Source organism: Littorina saxatilis, linkage group LG9 (genome assembly GCF_037325665.1).
Source record: "Littorina saxatilis isolate snail1 linkage group LG9, US_GU_Lsax_2.0, whole genome shotgun sequence".
Classification (NCBI taxonomy): Eukaryota; Metazoa; Mollusca; class Gastropoda; order Littorinimorpha; family Littorinidae; genus Littorina; species Littorina saxatilis.
The window spans coordinates 32,509,034-32,533,168 of NC_090253.1; the positions used below are offsets into that span (position 1 = coordinate 32,509,034).

At 44.7% G+C, this 24,135-nt stretch overlaps 1 protein-coding gene and 1 long non-coding RNA gene across 5 annotated transcripts in view; one reads left to right on the forward strand and one right to left on the reverse strand.

The window, feature by feature from the left end:
• Positions 1-21,088, reverse strand: part of LOC138977073 (uncharacterized) — a 31,077-nt gene extending 9,989 nt beyond the window's left edge. Inside the window, exon 1 of the long non-coding RNA XR_011459225.1 lies at positions 20,947-21,088. This is a non-coding gene — a long non-coding RNA (uncharacterized lncRNA). The remainder of the gene's footprint in view (positions 1-20,946) is intronic.
• LOC138977036 (probable E3 ubiquitin-protein ligase HECTD4) overlaps positions 1-24,036 on the forward strand; it is a 110,065-nt gene extending 86,029 nt beyond the window's left edge. For 2 of the 4 annotated variants that reach the window (XM_070349927.1, XM_070349928.1), the window contains exons 54-66: positions 3,448-5,129; positions 5,668-5,790; positions 6,621-6,717; positions 7,075-7,214; positions 7,517-7,707; positions 8,062-8,328; positions 9,037-9,192; positions 9,519-9,691; positions 10,045-10,197; positions 10,752-10,870; positions 15,700-15,895; positions 16,289-16,508; positions 16,935-24,036. In XM_070349927.1, coding sequence (XP_070206028.1) covers positions 3,448-5,129; positions 5,668-5,790; positions 6,621-6,717; positions 7,075-7,214; positions 7,517-7,707; positions 8,062-8,328; positions 9,037-9,192; positions 9,519-9,691; positions 10,045-10,197; positions 10,752-10,870; positions 15,700-15,895; positions 16,289-16,508; positions 16,935-17,071 — 3,654 coding nt within the window. In that variant the 3' untranslated portion in view covers positions 17,072-24,036. The remainder of the gene's footprint in view (positions 1-3,447; positions 5,130-5,667; positions 5,791-6,620; positions 6,718-7,074; positions 7,215-7,516; positions 7,708-8,061; positions 8,329-9,036; positions 9,193-9,518; positions 9,692-10,044; positions 10,198-10,751; positions 10,871-15,699; positions 15,896-16,288; positions 16,509-16,934) is intronic. The other 2 variants (XR_011459212.1, XM_070349929.1) reach the window with 2 other exon arrangements.
• The last annotated feature ends 99 nt before the right edge of the window (positions 24,037-24,135 follow it).

Below are 24,135 nucleotides of genomic sequence, written 5' to 3' on the forward strand. Positions count from 1 at the left end.
GTCATGTCGCTTCAAGCTACTTTGGCTAAAGTCTTTTGAACAGCGGAGCCTCCCAGCGCTTTTCTTGGCACATTGCTTCGCTCAGGTTGCAAACAAGAGGCGGATCTACTCCGCTCTTTGCTTTTTGTGGTTCATCTTCTGGGAGAAGCTGTGATCTGCGTCGGCTGGCCACATTTGGCCTTTATTTAGGCAAGATACGAAGCTAAGCAAACAAACATTGGGCTAAACCCTCTGCCTTAGGCAGCTTCGCGGTATGTACGCCCATCTTTGGTGCGGCATACCTCTTATTTTTCACTTTCTAGGGTGAAGTTGCTAAGGCCTCAATTTTTGTTTTTTGCCTCTGTGGCGAAAAACAAGGCAAGCTGTTAAAACTATCTCAGCTTTTACGGCTTACGGAATTGCGCTTTCTCATCAGGGTCATAAGCTTTGGTTTCCGACAAGTCGCCAGAACATGTCCAAATTATGGGCTCACATTCTGACTAAATTTTTAGGCTCACTGAGCCATTGCTCGTAACCTCTCAGTCGGAACTTTTCCGGCTAAGCCTACCTCTTGAGGCAGTGGCTTCTGTCAGCGACTTTCGCTGCGCAGCACAAAGGACTCGCAGGAATTCCTTAGTTTCAGCTTTTCTTTCTAAGAGGTTACGGAAAGAACTAAACACCATCATGTGGCTAAGCCTAGGTTTGGCACAGACGTTTTTAGCATTGGGGTTGTTTTTCTTCCACACGCAAAGACATACACCGTCGATTGGCGGGTACGCCCTTCATAGAGAGGGGTGGACAGGTTGCAAAGTCTGTTTCGTACTCTGTCCTTGATAAAGAAAGCGGCTGTACGTGTTCTGACCTCTCTTCTTGGCCAAATGGAATCGATGGCCACTCTTGTGCCCTTAGGCAGAGTCCACAAGCGGCCATTTCAGGCTGCCCTGAGTTCGCTGTGGAAGCCTTCTCTTCAGGGCTGGGAGACAGTAGTCTCTCTTGAAAGCTGGTTTCGGCACACAACGAGGCAGTGGCTGCTCCCCGGGATTTCACAGGGAGTGCCAATCTCGATGGCCCCCCCCGGACGAGTTTCTGTTCACAGACGCGTCTATGGAGGGCTGGGGTGCCCATCTTTCTGTTCACACTGCGTCAGGTCTGTGGAACGAGACGCAGAGTGGGGGGCACATTAATGCCCTAGAGTTAGAGGCTGTTTTCCTGGGACTCCAATCGTTTCTGTCTATGGTCAGGAACGAACAAATTGGGGTTCGCACAGACAACACGACCATGGCGGCCTATATCAACAAACAGGGAGGCACTTTGTCTCTCGCTCTTTCTGTCAGGTCAGGTCAGATTCTTGCCTGGGGCAGCCAGCACCTTATTCTGTTGTCAGCGAAGTACATCCCAGGCAAACTCAACGTTCTTGCGGACTACCTCAGTCGCCCGTCGCGTACGATGCACATGGAGTAGACTCTGACTCATCAGGTCCTACAACGTCTGGGTGGCATTTCAGCAAGCCTACAGTCGATCTGTTTGTGACAAGATTCTCCTGCAGGCTTCAGGTCTTTGTCTCCCCCTTTCCAGACCCAGAGGGGAGGGAAACAGACGCCCTCGAAGTAAACTGGTCGCGTCTGATAGCCTATGCTTTCCCCCCTTTTCATCTCTTGGGAAAGGTTTTCAGGAAGGTGGAGCAGGGACAGCCTTGCTTGGTGTTGGTGGCCCCTTGGTGGCCCAGCCAACATTGGTTCCCCGTCCTCCTTCGCCTCGCAGACGGCCCTCCCTTCTTTCTAGGTCGCTGCGCCGTTCTGGCTCCTCAGACGCTACTTTAGGCTTTGTCCAAAAGGCCCACAGGGAATCGACCAGCACTGTTTATGCGTCACACTGGTCAGCTTGGACAAAGTGGTGCTCGGAGAATGGAGTTACTGCTACTTCTCCTCGCTCTATGCATGTAGCAAATCATGTCTCGTGTTTGGCTCCTCGGGGCTTGGCTCCTTCTTTTTTGAGATTCAGGCGCTCAGCCATTTCTTCTACTCTGAAGCAATTAGGGCATAGCATTAACCTGGGCGGTGTAATTGATAGTGTTCTTAAGGGGGCAGCGATTGGTTTTACGAAGGCTAAGTCCCCTCTTCCCGCGTGGGACTTATTTTTTGGTACGCAAGTTTCTAGCCTCTTCGGATTTCGATCCTTTAGCTTCAGCGAGCTTAGCTAACTTGACTCGTAAAGCCTTGTTCCTCGTTTTGTTAGCCTCTGCCGTAGAGGCAGTGAGGTGCACGCTCTTTCAGGCCTGGCTAAGGATATTTCTTTTGAGAGCTATGGCTCTTTTGTTTTAAGATTTCGGCCGGGGTTACTTGCCGAAAACCAAAAACATGGTCTGTCCTCCTCTGTTATTCGCATTCCTCCTTTAAGTAGGATTCTTGCGTCTGGTGACCCTGATATGGTCAATTGTCCTGTTCGTACTCTTACCAGCTACTTATCCCGTACCACGCCTATTAGGTCTAGGGACCAAAAACTGCTCTTCATCTCAGTTAACACTGAAAGGAGCAAGGACTTGTCGCGGGTCACTTTGGTAAGATGGGTCTCTACGCTTATTAAACAAGCGTATGCGTGGTGGCACAGACAAGTTGGGATTGGGCATTCTGTCCTTCCTAGGAAGTTGTCAAGAACTCATGAAGCCAGAGCCTGGGCTACTTCTCTGGCAGTCCTCCGCTCAGGCGTGCTGGCAGAGGTCCTAGACGCTGCCTACTGGAAATCGCAGGGCGTCTTCATCAACTTTTACCTGCGAGATGTGGCCAGCACTCGTCATGATGGCAGTAGCTCCCTACCAGCCTTTGTCGCTGCTGGACAAGTGGAATTTTGTTTTCCCACCTCCTTCATTAGCATTCTGCTGTATGTGAGTTGGGATAAGATATGTAATTTAATTGAAAATTTTAATCTAAATTTTAATTTGATTATATACTTACCCAACTCACATAGTGGATACCCGCCCTCCTGCCCCGCTTTTGGGGTTTTATGGGGGTTTTTCCTAAAAAAGAGGGAAATTTTTCTATGTTCGCTTTCGATTGAATGATTCAAAGATGGCGGCAAGGTCAGGAAGTCACGTGTGACTTTGTCCTGTTAAGGGGTCAAGGTAGCTCTTTTTTAGGGTGACCTCCCCTTGTTACCAAGGCGATGCTATTCAGCGTCCTAGCACTAAACTGAAGTAAATTGCTGTATGTGAGTTGGGTAAGTATATAATCAAATTAAAATTTAGATTAAAATTTTCAATTTCTGGATTTTACAAAAATAAAAGGAAATAATGGTAATGATTATTATTTTGCCAGTACTTTTGGTTTGTTTGCTTTCCTTGGAGAGCTTTGAAAGCAAAACTTACTGTGAGGAAGAGAAGTCCAGGCAGATGGCCAGATTTTGTTGCTCGATTTTTAAACCCATTCACTTTTAGAAAGATGAGTTTAACTATGCATATGTGTATGTGTGCAGGTGATAGAGATGCTGTGCAGCTACCTGTGGCGGACGGATGTACCGGCCCTGCTGAAGGAGTACATGTTCTTCCTGCTGGCCCAGTCGGTTCGAATCCTACACTACTGCCAGGGCCACGGGGCCACCTCCCTGTCCAAGCTGTCGCCGCGCTTCTCCCCCACACAGGGCATGTTCCAGGCCATCATCCGCGAGCTGAAGGTGCTGTACGAGGAGGAGGTGAAGGACATGCCCCAGGCCAGCACGCCGTCGGGGTCGGGGGTGGGTATCGGTGTGACGGACCAGGGCCGATTTTCCTCCTACTTCCAGGCCATGATGGAGGCGGGGCTGGCGGTGGCCGACGTGCTGCCCTGTGAGTCCACCCCCCTCAAGTCCACCTCCACCGTCATGGAGGAGGGCAGCGCTTCAGCCTCCACCCCCAACTCCGCCGCTCCCTCCAAGAAGAAGAAACTGAAAACCAAGCGGGAGAGAGGCACGACCGCACCCAGCGCTGGACCTCGCCGCCAGACGTCCATGTCCCCGAGAGTCAGCGAGAGTGAGAGTCTGGAGTCGGCGGTGTGTTCCAGCACCAGCCCCCCTCCCCTCTCTGTGTTCTCTCCAGACGCTGCCCCTTCCTCCTCCTCGGCTTCAGCGTCGTCAGGGGCGGTCATGTCCCCAGTGCCCAGTCTGTCCAGCAGTGCCGCCTCTCTCAAGCTGGACGAGATCACATGGTTCCAGAGGGCGCTGGTCGTGTCCAGAGTGCTGCGCTACCTGGGCTTTGGAGAGGAGCACTGTGCCGCTGACTTTGAAGCTTACGTTCAGAGCGTGGCCACCTCTCTACAGCCATCCACTGCTCACAGTCGCATGGTGATCGTGGCTGGCATCCCTGCTCACGTTCGTCCGGACGTTGTCAGAAGCACCCTGCACAAGCTCTGCAGCAACCACGGTGGTATAGAAAACGGGGAGGTGTACGTCCCCGAGATCTCTCATCGCCAGGTAAAGCAGAAGACTGGGCCTAAGTCCCCTCCACCTTCCTCAGCGGCAGACAGCGCACCAGGCAGTAGTAGTGTCGCCGGCAATACAGGGGCTACATTTCCCCCCGATGGCAGTGAGGTTGCCAGTGGCAAGGAGGAGGACACTTCCAACACCGCTGACCCCTTGCCCCCAGAAAGGGGACAGTCCCCTGTTCCTCAGGCCTACACGCAGGGCTTTGCCGTCTTCAGCCTTCCGTCCAAAACCAAAGTGGAGTCGGTGCGCAAGGCCTTGTACAAGAGCAAAGCTTTAATGGAATCGCTACAGCTGGGAGGAGGACCGGACCAGCCGCTTGATGCCCCGCCGGACGATAGCCTGATCTTCTCCACCATCAACTCTGCCCTGCAGACAGATCCAGAGTCCAACATGGCCTTGGAGCAGTACCTCATCTACAAGCTGTTCAAGTTCGGGCGACAGTTGACAGACGAGGCGTCGCAAGCCCTGACGGAGATCTTCTACAGCTGTTTCTTCATCGACCAGCAGAACAGCTCAACGTCCGAGCGGCAGGAGACGGGCTATATCTGTCTGGGGCGGGACCAGATCCTGCAGGCTGTGCCGGAGAACATGCTGCTGGTCTTCTTCCTCAACAGCCGGCCCAGCAAGAAGCCCATCGGGGATCATGTCACCTGGGTCCTCAGGCAGTACGGCATGCCCAAGGCCATTGACAAAGACTCGTAAGCAAAAGAGTGTATTCATCATGGTTTGATTTCCATTTCTCTTTTGTCTGTCTGTATTGAGAAAAAAGTGCTCAAATGGCACAACGAAGGATCATGATGATAGATCTTGGCGGTAAGGTTTAGCGTTAACTGAAGTTGAAACAAGTTTCTATGGGGAGGAGTTGACATGAGAGTATGGTTGGCATGTTACATAGTATTTATGCTCCTGTGAGTGGCACTGAACTGAGTTTTATTTTACCAACAATTGTTAACATTGACTGACTCATCACATGTCATTACAGTGTGTTACATGCCACAGTGCATGTTGATAATAACCAACAGATTTGTTTACCAACATGATACATTGTTGAGTTTGATGACAATGCTCTCACACTACAACAAAAGAAGAGAGGAGAAAACGTGTAATGTTCTTTCTTTCTTTCTTTATTTGGTATTTAACGTCGTTTTCAACCACGAAGGTTATATCGCGACGGACGTGTAATGTATGATAGAAGTGAGGAAGAGAAAGCGTATAACAAGGTGTGTGTGGCTGCAGATTGACAGCAGCAGACAAGGGGAGCAAGACCAAGCTAAGGAAGATGAGCAGCAAGCCGTCCAAAGAGAAGATGGTGCTGGGAAACCAGCCGCAGCAGATCTCCGAGAAAGGGCAAGGAGAAAAGTGGGTCCCTCGGTTCTTTGTCTGCACACCCATCATCCGCTAGACTTCCCGTATTTCTGTCATTTCAGACGCAGTCATAACTTGTTTGTAATTCTCTTGACTTTTTTTGGACAGATTGATTAACTTGAATGATTGAATTGTTTTGAAATTTAAACAAAAATTGTTTTTAACCGAAGGATATATATTTGCAAATAAGATTTCCCACTTGAAGGCCAACATGACGGGCCTGACAGATGTAGCTCAGTTTTCTTGTGCCTGTAATACATCCGATATCTAAATTGATCTCTGTGGCCTTCTACTTATAGCAAGGCTTTGTCTCCTGGAGACAGACCTTCGGCTTGTAGGCTTGCTCTCTGTAACAGAGGAAGTAATCTGTTATGTTACTTTTGTTTGTTTCATGAGATTGTATATGTACAGTACAGAGCAGACAAAGAGCCATGGTTGTCCTATTTTGCTGCATTGCAAGTCAGCTGTTTCAGTTCTTGTTATTTTTCTGGCGATTTTCTTTTCTGTTTGGATGTGTTGTGTTTGCTTGTAATTTATTTTAGCACGTGTTCTTGTGAAGATGGCTTTATTGCCAGTTAGTTTTGTTGACATAATTGTGGTATTTGGGGTTGCTTTTCCTTTTAAATGTAATTGTTCGGCAAAATAAAGTTTCATCCACAATATTGATTTATGATGGTGAGCTTAACATTGTTTTCAATAAAAATAAGTGCAATCCCTCACCAAGCCCCCTCCCCCAAAATAAAAACTCTTGTTTGACTTGATGCATGTGTTAACATTTCTTTGATATTTAACACTATTCTGACAGAGTATACATGTCTGTGCAGGGCCTTGAGCAAAGAGAAGAAGCTAAAGACCAAGGAAGGGCCGGAGAAACCGTTCAAGGATGGGGCTGCTGCAGAACTGCCGGCCAAAGACAGCAAGGTCACTACTTTTGACATTAATACTGTTGAAAAAGCCCACTAATGATGGCTGGCACCTCTGTATTGTGGCCTCTTTAATGATGGAACCTCTTTATTGTGGCTGTTTTTGTGCAAATCAACTGTGCTGCAGTTTTGGGGGTGCCCTTTTAAGACCTAACAAAATCAGAGAAAATCGCTTCTGAACATGGAGGGTGACCCTCAGGGAGTCTTACAGACATTTGAAACAGAACATCTGGAAAACTAGGGTCTCAAAAGGGGGAGGTCTAAAAACAGGGGATATTATAGGATGTGGGGTGGGGAGGGCACTGCATAGGAGATGCAGAGGAGAGGTTTGACGAGGGTTGTGTGCGTTTTTCAGAGCAACACGAGCGTGAAGGGAGAGAGTCGCTTCCTGACACTGGACGGCTTCCTGCACTGTGCTATGGAGCTGGTCAAGCAAGATGTGAGAGCCGCGTGGCGCGGACTCTTCTCCGCTGGCTTTGACGTCCATCTCAAGAGGTGCGATCCTAACCCACGGTAGAGGCTTTTGGGTGGAGGTGTTATAAACAATAATAAATGCGGTGCAGTTCCACATATGGCAGTCAGGGAGTCTCTTCTGTATTCTGATAGTTCTGTAGAATTTGGCATCTTTTGTCTACAAAACAAGCATTTTGTCTTTTCTTACAAAAGTTCATCATCAAAGAAGACTAAAATATTTCACCTTGAGCAACAAATAAGGAATGTCAACAAGCATTTTGTCTTTTCCAAAAAAGAGTGGTCATAAAAGAAGACTGAAACATATGACCTTTGTGGAAACCCAGGTGTGCATACCTAGACATGAACCAGGCGCAGGTGATGATGAAGCAGTGGAGCCTGGACATGGACACAGCGTTGGTGGCCCTGGTCAACGAAGTGTGTGGCTCACTGGCCGTGTCCTCCTCTCGTCTTCACGCCCATGAGCTCATTCTGACCGACGCCCAGCTGGCCAGTCAGGACTATGTCTGTCTGCAGAGTAAGTGCTCTTTGTGACTTCCACTTTTCAGGCAGGGAAGACCTGTTGTTACAGACATTCAAGATTTCAAGGCATATGTTGGATGCATGAAAATTAGTGAATGAAATATGTAATATCTGTTCAAAAAAATTATAAAAAAATTAGAGTAATGAATGTCATGCCAGAAATGTGCTAGAAAAAAAAATACTGTAAAGCATGATGAATTGACAATTGACTTCTGTAGAATAGGCAGCTTATTGCAATGAAATCTCAAGATTTTGTGTTAAAATAATCATCTAGTTTGCAATGCGTTTAAAAAAGCTTGTGTTTGCGAGATTGTGTCAAAGAATTATCGAGTACACGACATGATTGCAGACCAACCACCAGAGAGTTTGCGTTTTCGCTTTGCCTTCGTGCAACAACTCAACAATCAGCTGGAGACCTTCTTCCTGCCCCTGGTTGACCTGCGACCTTCAGCCACCTTGAGCCACACCACCGCGGCCTTGCTGTCCAGGTTGAGGAGCATCATCTTCTTCGACTCCAAGGCCAACTTCCAGAACCGCATCCTGAACGCTACCACCAAGCGAAAGCCTGATCAGGCTGCGCCAGAGATCACGCTGGATCCCTTGGAGAGCATTGGTGGTGAGTGCTCTCTTTGCAACTCAACCTTGCTCCATAGTCAGGGAATAGTTATTAAGTCTTGCATGATGGAGAGATATTGTGTTGGGGTTCTTATGAAAGCTTTCATGCCCAATGTAATTATTGTCAGTACAGTATTTCTTGCATTTGAAAACATTCATAATGCCAACAGAACAAGATCTTTTTGAGAGAAGTTGTATTTTCAGTGACAGTAACTTTGCAGATATTTTGAGCACAAAATCTGCGAAAAAGAAGTGTGTCAAGAGAACAAGTCTTAAAAACCTGGCCTTTAGTCATTCGTTTCACTCTCAACAGCATTTTTGTAAATAAGACCAAAATGATGTATAGCTTGAGATTTGAAGCATCTGTAAAGTTGATGTTTCAAATGATAAAAATAATCATAATTATAAGAGTATTTTTATGGGCCAATCCTATAATAGTTCCAAGTGCCTAACATCCCTACAAAAACTATTTAAAACAAAATAATGGCTACTTTCTGATTTTGTGTGTAACAGTGGCAAAGCCTTCTGTCTTCTTACTTCCTCAGTGATCAGATTAACTTAGTACAGCGCAGTTCATTTGTGTTGACAAATTAACTTAGTACAGTGCAGTTCATTTGTGTTGACAAATTAACTTAGTACAGTGCAGTTCATTTGTGTTGACAAATTAACTTAGTACAGTGCAGTTGAATTGTGTTGTTTTGCTGACCAGTGGACAAGCACGGCAGTGAGAACAGCATCCTGTGCCAGGCGTACAGACAGCTGTCTTCCATCGGCTCTCGCCAGTTTTGTGTGCGGCTGGCCAGCGGTGGGGACCCTACCTACGCCTTCAACGTTCGCATGACTGGGGAGGAGGTCCATGGAACCAGTGAGTTTGTCATAGCAGACCTGCTTCCCCATACCATTTCGCTGTATTTGTACTAAAATACGATCAGTACAGTCGTAAACAAAAATTTGACGCAAAAAAATTGTAGACTACCAGTCAATCCAGTATTTTGACACTCCCATTTTTAAATTTTGTGGTACGTCATGGGGCGCATAGTCTCGATGAACCCAGCTTGGTTTAAACAAGATTTTATTCCGAAAATACAGGGAACCCAGCTTAGTGGTACAATGTTATTGGTAGAGTGTTGCTGTAATCCAAGTTTCCTTCTAGCACAAAAGACCAAGTGTAAAGAGTGTTGGCGGTTACAGGTGGGTCGTTCCGTCAGTTCCTGTGGCAGGTGGCCAAAGAGCTGCAGGGGTCCGTCCTGGGCCTGCTCCTCCCCGCCCCCTGCAGTGCGTCGGGTTCCTCCAGGGGCAAGTCTCTCTTCAAGCCCGGACCCATGACCTACTCTGAAGAGAACCTCCTCATCTTTGTCGGACAGGTAATAGGGGAGGGAGAGAGAGAGAGAGGGGTAAGGGTAGGGAAAGAGGGAGGAAGACAGTTTGAGAGTGACTGATTATTTGATGCCATAATAAGCACCCAGGACAGTGTTTTAATGAAGAAAAGAAAAAGAGATAAATACTCTCATACATAACACATTGAAAGGCAGAAATGAGCAGTCACACAATTACACACTCACACACATGTGACGTTTTACATGCTTGCTACAGTGGTACCTGCGATGAAAGGACACCCTTGGCACCAGCCAAAAGTGACCCTACATTACAGGTGGCCTGTCATGACAGGTATATTTTGTGTGTGTGTGCCTTAACCAGAAAGTTTTCTTTTTTTCAGCTGCTTGGCATCACAGTGAGAGCAGACATCCCACTTGGCCTTGACCTTCTGACAGTTGCCTGGCGCACCTTGGTTGGCTTGACACCAGACGCCTGCACTGACCTTCAGGAGGCTGACCCCATGACCTATGCATATCTCAAGAAGATTGAAATGGTAAACATTTATTTCTGGTGATTTCTGTATGTGTGGCTGTCTGTCTCTGTGGTTGTATGTGCCTGCCTCTGTGTTCAGCTTTGTTTTCTGCAGGTTCATTATGTGGACTGAATGTAAAGGAAATATGGTGGCTGTTTTGTGTGATGTAGTCTTTTCTTGAAATAATCAAAAAACAAAAATGGTAAGGTATTGAACGTTTTTCCTGAGTCCTGACAAAGTGCTATGCAACATTGGATTTTCCTTCTTTCAGCAATGTGACGTCAGAGTTCGACAAAAACTCATATTTAGGCGGCTAGCCAAGACTATAAAAGAGTGCATGTTTGTGTGCACTCAATCGTAAAAATTAAAAGGAATTCTAACTAAATTTGATCGACACATAAATGTCATTTGTATTTTTGACCAAAATTTGACACATATCTTGACATTCATTGTTCACCTCAACCGCTAGCGTGATCTCAGAGAATAATGACTGTATTAATTTGTGTAAAATGTCATATTTTGGTGTGTAAAATGTCATTTTTGTCAAAAATACATATGGCGTATTATTTGTACAGGTTGAGACAGAGAGTGAGCTGCAGGCTCTATGTGGAGACGTCTTTCCTCGCTTTGTCTACTCTTCACTGGATGGTCAGGAGGTAGAGCTCATACCTGGCGGTCACCACACTGCTGTCAGGTAAAGCACATGTACTTCAATACACCATGGGAAACTGAAAAAATGTGTGCAGTACATGTACATGAATACTTGCTGACTTAATATGTCAAAGGAATTTGCCTCTAGGATGGTTCCAGCTGATGAAGTTGAGTGATAAACAGTGTGAAGTTCTGTAGTATGTAAGTGTCCATGCAAATCATTGCTGCTTGTTTCACATTGAGCTTGTGTAGATGAACATAGTCTAGCGTTTCTGGGTCGCCATTGATTCTTATTACAACCCCGGTATAGGGGTGTGTATAGGATTCGGTCGATGTGTTTGTTTGTTTGTTTGTGTTCGCATATAGATCTCAAGAATGAACGGACCGATCGTCACCAAACTTGGTGAACAGGTTCTATACATTCCTGAGACGGTCCTTACAAAAATTGGGACCAGTCAAACACACGGTTAGGGAGTTATTGGTGTGTATAGGATTCGGTCGATGTGTTTGTTTGTTTGTTTGTGTTCGCATATAGATCTCAAGAATGAACGGACCGATCGTCACCAAACTTGGTGAACAGGTTCTATACATTCCTGAGACGGTCCTTACAAAAATTGGGACCAGTCAAACACACGGTTAGGGAGTTATTGGTGGATTAAAATTATACAAGGACTTATAGGGGGACATCTTAATGGTCAAAGGGAAATAACCATTCTCACTCAGTCACTGCCACCAACTGAGAAGGTTATTTCCCTTTGACGGGGGTGTTTTTCCTACCTCGGAGGAATTTTTTTTTGTGTTTCTGCCTTGTGATGAGCATTTACTTGAAACCCTACCCCTAAAACAGATTAAATTACATATTCTTACTCCGAATCACATTTAGCATTGACGCAGTCTAGGATGCTAAGGTCTGAAAAGGCTACCCGTCTTAAACAATTTTAAAGGGAAGCAACCCCACCACAAAAAGTGTAAACGTAGCCATGGTAATGACCCCACACCCGGGGAGTTACCTCCCATTGGTGTGTCCTACGTCACTACCGCTACTCAACACGTGGTCAATATCATACGACTTTTTCAGCTCTGAGGAGAAGGTTGCTGAATTTTTGGCTCTCTCGTGGCTGTGCTGTTTGGTGTTTGTTTGACACCCACCGGCCACTTACCCGTCTTACTTGCCTTCTGCTTCGTTAGTTGGTGAGATCTTTCCTTTTTGGTCATTATTTTGACAAGAATGTTGCTGTAGTTGGCTGGCCTACGGGCATTCAAGCTTTCAGCCTCGGCCGGGACAGTCGTCACTTCACCTGTTGGGTGTTGCGGCTACTGCCATTAGGCAGTTCTGGTGGCTTCGGATGTTACCTCCTCTTACTCTTACCCTCTTACGGGAGGGGTTGAGACAGGACGGTTTCCGGGTGGACGGGTTTCCGGTTTCCGGTCATCCCGTTCATTAGTCTTCCACTGGCAACTGTGACTTAGGTCCGTGTCCGTTCGCTTGGCTATTCTGATGTACAGTCTTTAGCCAGCGATCAGACACGTTCTGGATTTCCGTCGAAGCTCTTGGCTGCTCTCGAAGCTGCGACGCAGGTTTTTTCCAGATATTTCCCGGAGGGTGCATCGGCTTTGGCGGCTTCCTCTTTGGTTGCTCCGTCGTCGATGTCGGACTTCCGTTCCGCGAAGGAAGGAGGTTTCCTACTTCCGGTTCGAGAGTCACCTTTGGTGGTGTACCACTTTTTGCAGGTTTTGGCTAGACCACCTCCTCCTGGAAGTGGTATACCCAGTGTTCCGGTTCTGCTGCTCGTTCATCACGGTTCAGTTCCGGAACACGCTCAGCCTTGGCTGGCTTCGGCTGCACAGGCTTCAATTTTTGTTCCTTCTTGCTTATGAAGTTCACCTTGCCGAAGCCGGGTTAGAACTTGTTGTCGTTCTTTGATCTTCCGCGTACGCCTTTACTGGGGACGCAGGAACTTCTTCCTCTGCTGGCGAAGCAGTTTAGAGGCACTTGGGTGTTGTGTTCCCATACCACACCTTTGTCGCGTCGGAGGAAATTGGACTTCAGCTTTTGGAACTTGCCTCTTTCTCGGAGATGATCATTAGAGCGCTCTCTCACTAAGTCACTGAATCCTTTCACACCTTGTGCGGATCAGGAGGCTGATGACATCTCCACTCTTTTGGTCAGCCCTTACTAGGGTGAGCTAAGAGCATATGAGGCTGTCCTCCCTTCACTACGCTCATACAGTCATGTGTCGGAGGGACTTGTTTCTCGCGCATTCTCAGTTCACTGAGCAGACTAAGAGAGACACTTGAGCTTTGCCCGGGGTAGAGGGATCTCTTTTTGAACATTGGGGTTTCAACTTCAACTTCAACTTCAACTTCAAATTTATTGGCTTCAATTTTCACATAGAAGAATTTGTCTTGCGCTTGGGATTAAGACATAGGCAGAAAGTAAGAGTATAACATATAAAAACAGCATTCATATCACATTTCATGTATCCCGTTCATTAGTCCGCAGTTTAATACCAGAAGAAAGGAGATCCAGTCGAATAGAGATCAGCAGTCTCCGACTTCTCTCTACAAGGGTTGAAGCAGAGCTAACCTCCCCAGGAGAAGCATGCTCAGGCCTCTGGTCAAGCTAAGCCGGCAGCCAATTGGCAGCCTCTGCCTGATTCTCGAGTTTCGAGAAATAGATCAGTGTCGGGCAGGGAGAGGGGCAGCTCTAGCAGCAAGCCTCTCCCCCCAAGGAAGTGCCCCCGATCTCACCCCCCCCCCCTCCGCCCTCCACTTTGGTGATGGCGGGGGGTCTCCTCCCTACACTTTTTCATTGGATGGCATTCCCTTCCTTTAGTAAGGGGGGGGGGGGGGGCAGCTTGTCTTTCCCTCGACTCGGGTTTATTAATCCAAGGCTTGGGTCTCTTCCCGGGCCGTTTTACGGTCCAGGAGATTGGAAGAAGTGCTGGGCACAGCTTACTGGCTCTCTGAAGTTGTCTTTTGCAACTTTTGCCTGAGAGACATCGCGGCTGTCAATCAGGATGGTTCTCGGTCCTTTCCTGCCTTGTTGGCAGTGGGCCAGTTCCTGGCAAGGGTTTTAGAGTGAGTTAGATTTTTCTTTCCCACCGGGCCCTTCCTGACTTGTTGGCAGCGGGCCAGTTTCTGGCAGGGATTTTTAGAGTGAGTTAGATTTTTCTTTCCCATGCCTTGTTGAAGCTATATGCTATAAATTATGTGATTCGGAGTAAGAATATGTAATTTAATTGAAAATGTTATAAGTAAATTTTCATTTGATTAATATACTTACCCGAATCACATACAGCAGTCCCTCTCATGAACGGACACCCTTGGGCCATAGCAAAACTGTCCGTACATTGCAGGTGTCCGGTCACGGGAGGGGTGATCACACCACCCCCTCCCCCATACACTCACACAGAGACACACAAACAACAGGATTGAGTCTATGCTAATCACTTCTTGTGGCTACTAAACAATAACAATAAACTCCTAATACTTCTTTAAACGTTCTGTAAAAAGGATTTGTATGAAAAGTGTTGAAAGGAAGAGATAAAATAAATCCTCAAGGCAGTGAACACACTCACCATGCACTGACATACGAAAGCAGCCACACAAACACAGCACAGAGGAGCGTGTGCAGATGCTTTGCAAGAATAAGCTTGAAAACCAGTTTGAATAAATAGCAGCAGATAGAGCTGCATGTCATAATCAAGTAATTTATTTGTTTCTTGTCTGGCTTTATTGACTGCATGCCGATCATGTGGCATGGCAGTGACTTTTCACTCTTCAGTCGGAAATACACTGTACATAACACAGCTCCCACTCTCCCTCACTAATGCCTACCCCAAGCCGTGACAACTGATGCTTGGAAATTGTGTGGAAGAGTACACCTCTCTATTTCTCTCCAATGCTCTTCCTGCTGACATGCGGTGACACCGGACACCCCACAGAGTTTAGCCAGCTAACCCTCCACCCCCCCCCCTTTCTCTCTCTCACTCCCTCCAGCCATGTACTGTTGGGGGCTGTGGCCAGAGAGGCCAGCTGCACTGTTCACTCAGAGCAAAACCAGTTGACTGTGTCGTAACTTTTGACAAAGCAAGACAACTGAAGGGTTCATAGATTAGGCAACCGACTCACTGGTCAAGGCTGAGGGGAAACAAGAGTATCTTGTCAATGAAAGAGGTTACACACAGACACACGATGGGTACACGTGCACTCAAGTTATCAGTGACTGTCATCACACCATTGCGGCTGTGATCTTTGTACCAAGAGCCGGACTGCTCTGTTATCGATTTTGTTGTGGTGAAAATTTGACGATGGTCTGTCCGTACATTGGAGGTATGACCTGCTGTTGGGACCGAAAATGAGTGTCCGCGTCCACGTTTTGCAGGTGTCCGTTTAAGGGGGGGCAAGTATAGAAGGAAAACACTCCGTGCCGAGCAAATGTGTCCGTACATGTCAAGTGTCCGCTCACGCCGGGGGCCGTACATTGCAGGGACTGCTGTAGTGAATTCCCTCCCGCCAACCCCGCTTATGGTTTTTTAGTTTTCTTTAAAGCCGTATGATATTGACCACGTGTTGAGTAGCGGTAGTGACGTAGGACACACCAATGGGAGGTAACTCCCCGGGTGTGGGGTCATTACCATGGCTACGTTTACACTTTTTGTGGTGGGGTTGCTTCCCTTTAAAATTGTTTAAGACGGGTAGCCTTTTCAGACCTTAGCATCCTAGACTGCGTCAATGCTATATGTGATTCGGGTAAGTATATTAATCAAATGAAAATTTACTTATAAAATTTTCGATAAACAAACAAACACAGAAAAGCAAAGCTGATACATTATTCATGTGGTGTTTACTTTTGCCTGTGACTGTCAGCCTCAGCAACCGATACCAGTACGTGGAGTGTGTGCGACGACTCAGGCTGCGAGAGCTGACCAACACTTCTCGTCTGGCAGCGGTCTCTGTCGGCATGGCCACTGTGTTACCACGGCAACTGCTGTGCCTCATGACCCCTTATGACATGGAGCTTCGCACCAGTGGCCTGCCCACTGTTGACCTCAACTTCCTCAAGGTTTGTGCTTTTTCTTTCATGGACACAGTAGTAAGTATCTGTCATGACAGAACACCTCTGGGACCAGCCAAAAGTGCCACTGCAAGGCATGTGTCTGTTTATGACAAGTAGACTTTGGATAAATTGATAGACCAATGGAAAAGAAAAAGTTATCTTTTATTCAAATGTCCTCTCTACGGAAACCTGAGGGGTATTGCATGGGAAATACGGCTGTATTTTGTACTTTTGAGTATTTCTCTTGATGTTTTATATTAGTGAGTGAGTGGCGTTCAGGGCTTCTGTGGGCTGATCCCCCTCCCTCTGACGTATTGCCTTCACCGCGTGTTTGTTAATTATTCTGGGTCACAGGGTCCTGCAAGTGACGAATTGTAAAAATGATTTGATTCTTGACAGGCACACACAATGTACCAGGTAGGACTGATGGAGACAGACGCACACATTGAGTATTTCTGGGCCGCCCTGGAGAGCCTAACCCAGGAGGAGCTGTCGCGCTTCATCAAGTTTGCCTGCAACCAGGAGCGTATCCCCCAGACCTGCCCTTGTCGGGAAGGGGGCCACGAGTTCACACATGTCCCTCCCTACCCCATGAAGATCGCCCCGCCTGACGGCCCAGGTCAGTGGCAGTCATAAAATAAAGAAAACAAGTGTGTGTGTGTGGGGGGGGGGGGGGGGACTCAACATTTGCATTGACCTTTCTGTTTCCTTTTTAAGTGCCATCCACATAAGATAAAATAAAAATGTCTGTCAGAGCCAAGACTTTGTGCACATATCCTTTCATGCGCACAGAGAGAACCCAAGGGCTCACTGTCACAGCCATGCTCAAGGCAGTGTTGCATGGGTCTCTGCCATTTCAGATTTTCATGTGATCTATTTGATCTTTTTCTATGAGGGAATAGCTTTGGTGTCTCTCTCCTTAGGATGCTTGATTCCTGTTGAAGTTCTGCAGATTTCTGTCCTAAACATACAGCAGACTCAAAATCCCACCTCCAAAGCAGTTTTGCGTGTTTTTGTGGACAGCTGTGTGTTTTGTTGTCACCAGGCACACCAGATGGTCGCTACATCCGCGTGGAGACCTGCATGTTCATGATCAAGCTCCCCCAGTATTCCTCTTTTGAGGTCATGCTGCAACGACTCCGCTACGCCATCAACTGTCGCGAGGACCCCCTTAGTGGATGAAGCCATCGTCGCCAAACATATCACAGTCTTCAAACGCATTTCACACGTTCTTCTGGACAAAGATCTTTGCAGGCTTTTTTGTTTTTACAAGTCTGTGAAGTTTTCAGCAACACTCATTTTATGATTTTTTCCCTTCACTTTGTAGGAGATGTTTCCATATTCAAATAACCGATAATGTGTAGGCCGTGGAAATTATGTGCTTTTTGTGTTTATTTCTCCGTGATAAAGAGAGATTTACTCCACGTTTAGGGGAACAGAATGAATACTTCCCTGTAATCTGAAAGCTGACACCATTATGTCATGAAACAATATTTGTGTATGTTGAATTTGAAGAAATCTCAGTGCATGAAAAGGGTCAAATAAAAGAATGGTGCATTGCTTGTTCTGTCTCTTTTGTTGCTTCTGTTGTTTGAATTATGACAGCAGCAAGTACCGTACTTTCCGGGTGACAAGGCGCTTCGTTATCTAAGACGCACCCCCTTCTTTTTAAAAAAAATTGTAATCCAGTCACCCATTGGACGCAGGGGGCCGATAGGGCGCACCAAAATGACCCAGTTTTTGCCATGAGAGGTGGTTCCCCTGTCATATCTGAGAGAGGAAACACTTCCTGCATCGGGGTCAGTGACCGGTCAGTGACCGACTTTAACTGAGTGAAAATATGTGTGCTCTGTGTGTGCGGCCAGATCAAAGGCATTGTGATAGCTGGGTGGCCTTGTTAAAAGACACGACCTTCTTCCCAGGGGTCAATGACCCAGTTTTTGCCATGAGAGGTGGTTCCCCTGTCATATCTGAGAGAGGAAACACTTCCTGCATCGGGATCAGTGACGGAGTTTAACAGAGTGGAAATCTGTGTGTGCGGCCAGATCAAAGGCAGGGCAGTACCTAGTAGCTGAAACATGCATTATCACAAGTTGTTTGACTGATACTCAAGCGGTCTCTTTGATTTTTTTTCGTATTTCATACACGGATTAGGCGCTTCGTTATACAAGACGCAGTGGTCGAACTCGAGGAAAAAAATCGCGCCTTATGACCCGGAAAGTACGGTAAGCATAAAATTATGTGATACAAGTTTGGAGACGTCTATCCCTACAGATTTTGCTATAAGGTGAGTTGTGGAATGTGAAATGCTGCGTGTAACTGGCTGAATATGTCCTGGCTGGTCCTGGAAATGGTTCTGCAATAATGGAGAAAAGTCTCGACTGGTTCTGTTGCTTTTTGGACTTTGATTTACTGTTGTGTCTGGAGTGGAGTTTTGCTTTCAGGTAGTGAGCAAGTCCTTGCAGAATGTGATGGGCATGACATTCTTGTTTGAGAAAGAACATTTCTGAAAGAAAATGAAAAAATATGCCTTGGGGACCAAGTGTGTAAGTGTGTGCATGAGGTTTTGTCTCCTAGGATGAGAGTGAAGGCAGAACAATGGAGAGAGAGAGAGATAAAGAGAACCATTCCTGACTTTCAGTTGAGGATCTTAAAATGAAGGAAAGAAAAGTTTGCTCTTATCCTGTAAAAAACGTAGCTGTGTGTTTTTCTAATGACTGAATAAAACCATGCAATGATTGATATTCGAGTACAAAGCCGCGGTTTGGTTGGTCTCTGCTGCCTAAAAAGTCAATGTTCTTACAAAAGCTGATGGCAGGGTATGCATTTAGTTATTATCTCTAATCATTGGCTAATTTTTGAGTTTGCCACCTTTATTTGTAGACATGTGCTGAGTTTCCCTTAGCTTGGTGTGTGTATTTATGTATTATACCTATCACTTATCAATGAACGATCATCGACTGAATATAACATTCATTTTGTCAGTGATTTATTTTGAATAAGAAGAAAGATGCAAGGATGACTGATGATGTTACCATAGTGAAGAGAAGGAAACATGTTCTTGTTGCATGCGAGTTGAAGTTGACCTGTGAAATATTCCAGCCTTCCATTATTGTCTGCATCCCGTATTACTGTAAACTCTGTTGGTGCTCTAAATTATTGTAATACATGTAACTTCATAATGACTGTTTTTCTTTCTTTACAATAGTGTATTGTTCACTTGGTTGTAAAGTTAATGCTATTTGTGCATTTAATGTTCAGATATATGTGTTACCTATGTGTACTTGTTTGAAGTAACCAATCTGACAGCAACCCCCCGCGGGTTAGGGGGAAGAATTTACCCGATGCTCCCCAGCATGTCGTAAGAGGCGACTAACGGATTCTGTTTCTCCTTTTACCCTTGTTAAGTGTTTCTTGTATAGAATATAGTCAATTTTTGTAAAGATTTTAGTCAAGCAGTATGTAAGAAATGTTAAGTCCTTTGTACTGGAAACTTGCATTCTCCCAGTTAGGTAATATATTGTACTACGTTGCAAGCCCCTGGAGCAAATTTTTGATTAGTGCTTTTGTGAACAAGAAACAATTGACAAGTGGCTCTATCCCATCTCCCCCCTTCCCCCGTTGCGATATAACCTTCGTGGTTGAAAACAACGTAAAACACCAAATAAAGAAAGAAAGAATCTGACAGCAACCACTTGTGTCATTTTTGACACTACTTGCAACGCATGTTAGATCTGTGTATACTGTACAGTGTCAAATTTCTTCTGTGTATTGTGAAGTGAAATCTTGCAGCTTACAGTCTTTTAGAATATTCTCAACAGTATAGGACTCAAATTTTTCCAGATAGCAAGTATGCAAGAAGCGACAACAAATCAAAAGTCTTTGAAAAAAAGTTTGTTGAAAAACACATAAGTTAATCATTTGTTGTGTTGGGTATCCTCATGTTTGCTCTTGTTGTTATTGTGATACATGGTTTTACATTTTATTTTTTCTTCACATTGAAGATGTGCTTGTGTGAAATGTTATGCTTACATGTGGATCTATGTCTGTTTGTTTTTTAAGTAGTTATCTGAATAAAAGATGATATCAGTCTTTCCTGTGTTTGCTGTGGTTCAAGTTTACTCTGTGACATAGTTCTAAGTACATGTATAGCAGTACAGTTTTGTTTGCAAGTGCACAAATTTACTGAAAGATATTTGCGCAGTTTACAATACATGAATTATCGTACAGGCTTCTGCATTTTTTCAGCTTGTTTTGTGGCAGTGCGATAACATCATGTACTAATTTTGTGTATTGTAGCTTCTTTCTTTTGTTTCTTGCAAGTGTGTTTCCTACATGTGTGTGTGTGTGTGTGTAAACTACAGATCTGATGGCTTGTCATCAGCACTGGTTTAATTAACAGCAGAGTGCATGTTGAAAGCAAACTTCTTTATCAGTCATTTAACTTGATGTTCACTCTGCTTCTGTGAGACCTGCTATTTTACTCACATATAGAATTCTTTTGTCTAAAGCACAAGTTCCACAGAAAGTTTCAGCATTGCGTCAATTTGTGTGGCTGATCGCTAGCATGCTTTGACTTTTCAGGCGCAGTCAATACTTCGTCAGTCACAATGCTTGCTGTTTGTTTCAGTGTGTATTTGCATGCGCATTTTTGTGCAAAGCACAAGTTACACATTTAATCATTTCATCAGCTTTTGAGGCAAATGCTGATTGTGCTTTCACTTGTCATGGGAAAGCTGTTAGCCAGTCACTTGCTGTTTGCTGGAGGTCTTTGAATGTGTCACAGCTAACTGGAATGTGTATCATAAGCATGAACAATAATCACTATCAAATATTGTACCTGAACACAACTCTCTGTCTAGAGTCTCGGCTCTTGTGCTTTTATGGCAGGTTGCAGGATTTGAACGCAAAGTACCACAAAGCCAAGGATTTCCTGCTGTGTGGTACTGTTATACTCATTCAAAAGTTGAGTAGTATCAGTTTGGAGACACTTGTAACAGTTCACTGGTGAAGAAAGGTCCCGTAAGCTCACATTTCTTTCAGATACATTTGGTTACCTTTTTTGAAGGTGTGTTTATCAGCTACACTTTTTCTTGTGTGAACCCTTACAATAGAAATGACGAGATGATGTATGTTTGTGTGTATAATATACCAGGTTACGAGTTGTGAGGATTCCATATGTGTTTGTGCATGAAATGCATGCATGATTAAGTGTACATGTTGTTTTACCTGAATAAAAAGACACTGTAAATTATTATGTCTGCAGTTTCCATGTGATGATTTTCTTGAGAACAAAATCTTTAAAAAATTCAATTTCTTGTCAGTAAAAAGTGGTGAACAGTGTGATTATGTCTGAGCAATACCGTACCCCATATCACTTTCCAGATGCGTGTCTTGAGCAGAAATGGCGCTGATTGTGTTGGACACTACCCTGTTGGTGTGACTAGCTCAATTAACAATAGACGATTTTCGGAAATAACTCTTTCGTGTTTGTATTGGTTGTGGAAGAGTGACCTTTTCTTGCAAAACCTTGTACAAACATCGGAGGGGCCAATCACTACCACGAGTTTCTGACACACCCCTCGCTAGTGATCGGCCCCTCCCATGTTTGTGGGAGGTTTTGCAAGAAAAGGTCACTCTCCCACAACCCATTCAGACCCGACGGAGTTATTTTTGGAATTTGTCTATTCCAGAAGTTTACAACATACCTTTTAGACATTCACACAGTTTCAAATCTGGTAAGAACTGTAAATGTCATCGAGAGCCTGCTGGATTGAAATGAATAAGTGCTACAGCATGTGGGGCACCTCAGATAAGAGAACACCTTCCATGAAAGGACACATTCTGGTGTCCTTATATTTATTATCTTCACCAAAATAAAATCATGACAGGTCGCCTTCAATGTAGGGACGCTTTTTGCTGGTCCCAAGGGTGTCCTTTCATAACAGGTAGCACTGTACCTGTCACCAAGTGTGGTGTCAAGTGTATCAATCACCAACATCCCATCTTCATGATGAAGACTAAATACAGCGGTACCTGCCATCAAAGGACACCCTTGGGACCAGCCTAGAGTGACCTACACTGCATGCAGGAGTCGAGGGTAGAGACTTTAGTCCCGGATAAATTCTACCCTTGATCTGCATTTTCTCCAGCGTAAAATATTCCCGTCTAGAAGTAGAGGTTAACAGTATCCTCGCTATGAAGTTTGGGGTCAAACTATCCTTGCGTTTTGAAGCCATTAAAGTGTCAATTGCAAAGAAACCGTATTTTCAAGACCAGGACAAAACTGTTGGACATGTCTGATGACCATGAAGGTTTCATAGAAATGTTGGTTCCACCCGCGGAAATTTATAGTTAGATCAACATCAACGCTTACTCACAGGCCCGAGTGTCCTGTCATGACATTTTTTTTTTTTTTTAGTCAAGGTTAGAGACACAGGGACACAGGTGTCCTCGTATGGCAGGCATGACAAGGATGCTCACTCTTTGCCTTCACTGGAGATCTAGATGTGTTGTGATTTGTACAGTCTATACTTTGTATGTGTTTTCTGCAAGATATTCTTCTTTCATCAGTTTGATCAGTGCCGGAACAACCAGGTGACAGTTTCATTTTCAGACTTTTTTGTGACGTGTTTTTGTTCTGTATTAGAGCGTCAGTTGAAAACAAGTGTGTTTTGTCTTTATGTATTTTGAGGATGCTTACAAGCCAGCAAAGTTTGTAGCCAAAGGGCTTATTGTATCACAAGTACACACCTATGAACTTTCTTCTTTTTCTAAGTGGTTGCATTTTGTGTGTATTATATCAAATGTTTGAAATGAAAACTGTTTTCCCCTTGCTGTACGTTGTGTTAATTGCAAGTTGCATTAAATAGAGACTGTTTTTTGGTTGTTTTTTTCAACAATTTTTTTGTTTTGTTCCTGTGTGTTTTGTTTCACTCTGTCATTACATGTGTTACATGTATTTCCAAAGTCTTACCCTTGGTGCCGAGACTTGGTTTCCCTTCAGCAGTCAATATCAGTTATGATTTATTCATGAAGCTGTGCAAGCCCAAAGATGTTACAATGATTGATTTTTCCTGTTTATCCCAAACATTTATCATTTCTATCTAGTATGTTCAAGTTCAAGGAGAGATATATATGGTTAGGACCCCCCACACTTGTTCTGTTTCCCGCAGTGGGGCACTGCGGTTATGAAATTAAAGGCCCCTCCTGTTTTTGGAACCGCAGGAGCTTTCTAGTTTGCTGTTAGGTAGATTTTCGGTTCCTCTTTCCTGTCATGCTCTCTTTTTCTTCATGAATTCTTTTCTTTTTTCTGCCTTCTTGCTCATTCACCTGTATTTTTTCCAAAAATCTCTTCTCTTGCCGCTTGTCTCGCGATTCATGTATAGTTTAATCTGTTAGTGTTCTGATGTAAGTCCAGCAGTAGATAGGTTAAGCCTATTTTAACATACTGGAAACTGGTAATCTTCCAGTAGGTATTAATTTAGTTTTACTAAAGCCTGCTGGGACACAAGTAATGGGTTAGTGCATTTGTAAACAGGAATCGCTTGACAAGTGGCCCCCTTCCTCGTCCTGATATGGCTCTGCGTAGTCGGCTGGACGTTAAGCAACAAATAAACAAACAAACAAACAAACTTGTTCTGTTGAAAAGTTGCAAGGATTGTTCTTTTTTTTGCCATAAAGATTTTTTATTTCCAAGGTTGTTTGTTTTGCCCGTTATTTTCAGGAACTTTTGGTAAATAGCAAGACGAGAGTAAGTTACATAGTTGCTCAGTTTGTGCTCTGCATGTATTTTGATTTTTACACCTTCCTTTTGAAATATTGGACGTTTTGGGAAAAAAATGCATTGATCGAATGATTTTAAGGATGAACTCATACTAATGTTGGAAGATAGTTGTATAATTTTTAGACTGACTGTTCTGTCAACAAAAAAGGAGAAAAGTGTATATACTGTTTGCGTTTGAGCAATTTCAATAGAAGAAAGAGCACATTTTGTGATATGCTGGATTTTGTTCAGTAATTTATGATAATGATTGTGCTCAGGTGTGTTTTTGTGTGCAACCTACTGTTTAGTTACTTTTTGTTGTTGTTGTTGAGCTTCTGTTTGCATACATGTTTAAAATAAAATTTATTTTCCACACATAAAACTGTTTCTTCATGTCAAGTATGAGAGAAACCCACACTCCCGCATACATACACCGTACACATTCTGCATCACCTTATGTTTAGGCAATATCTTCAAGAGA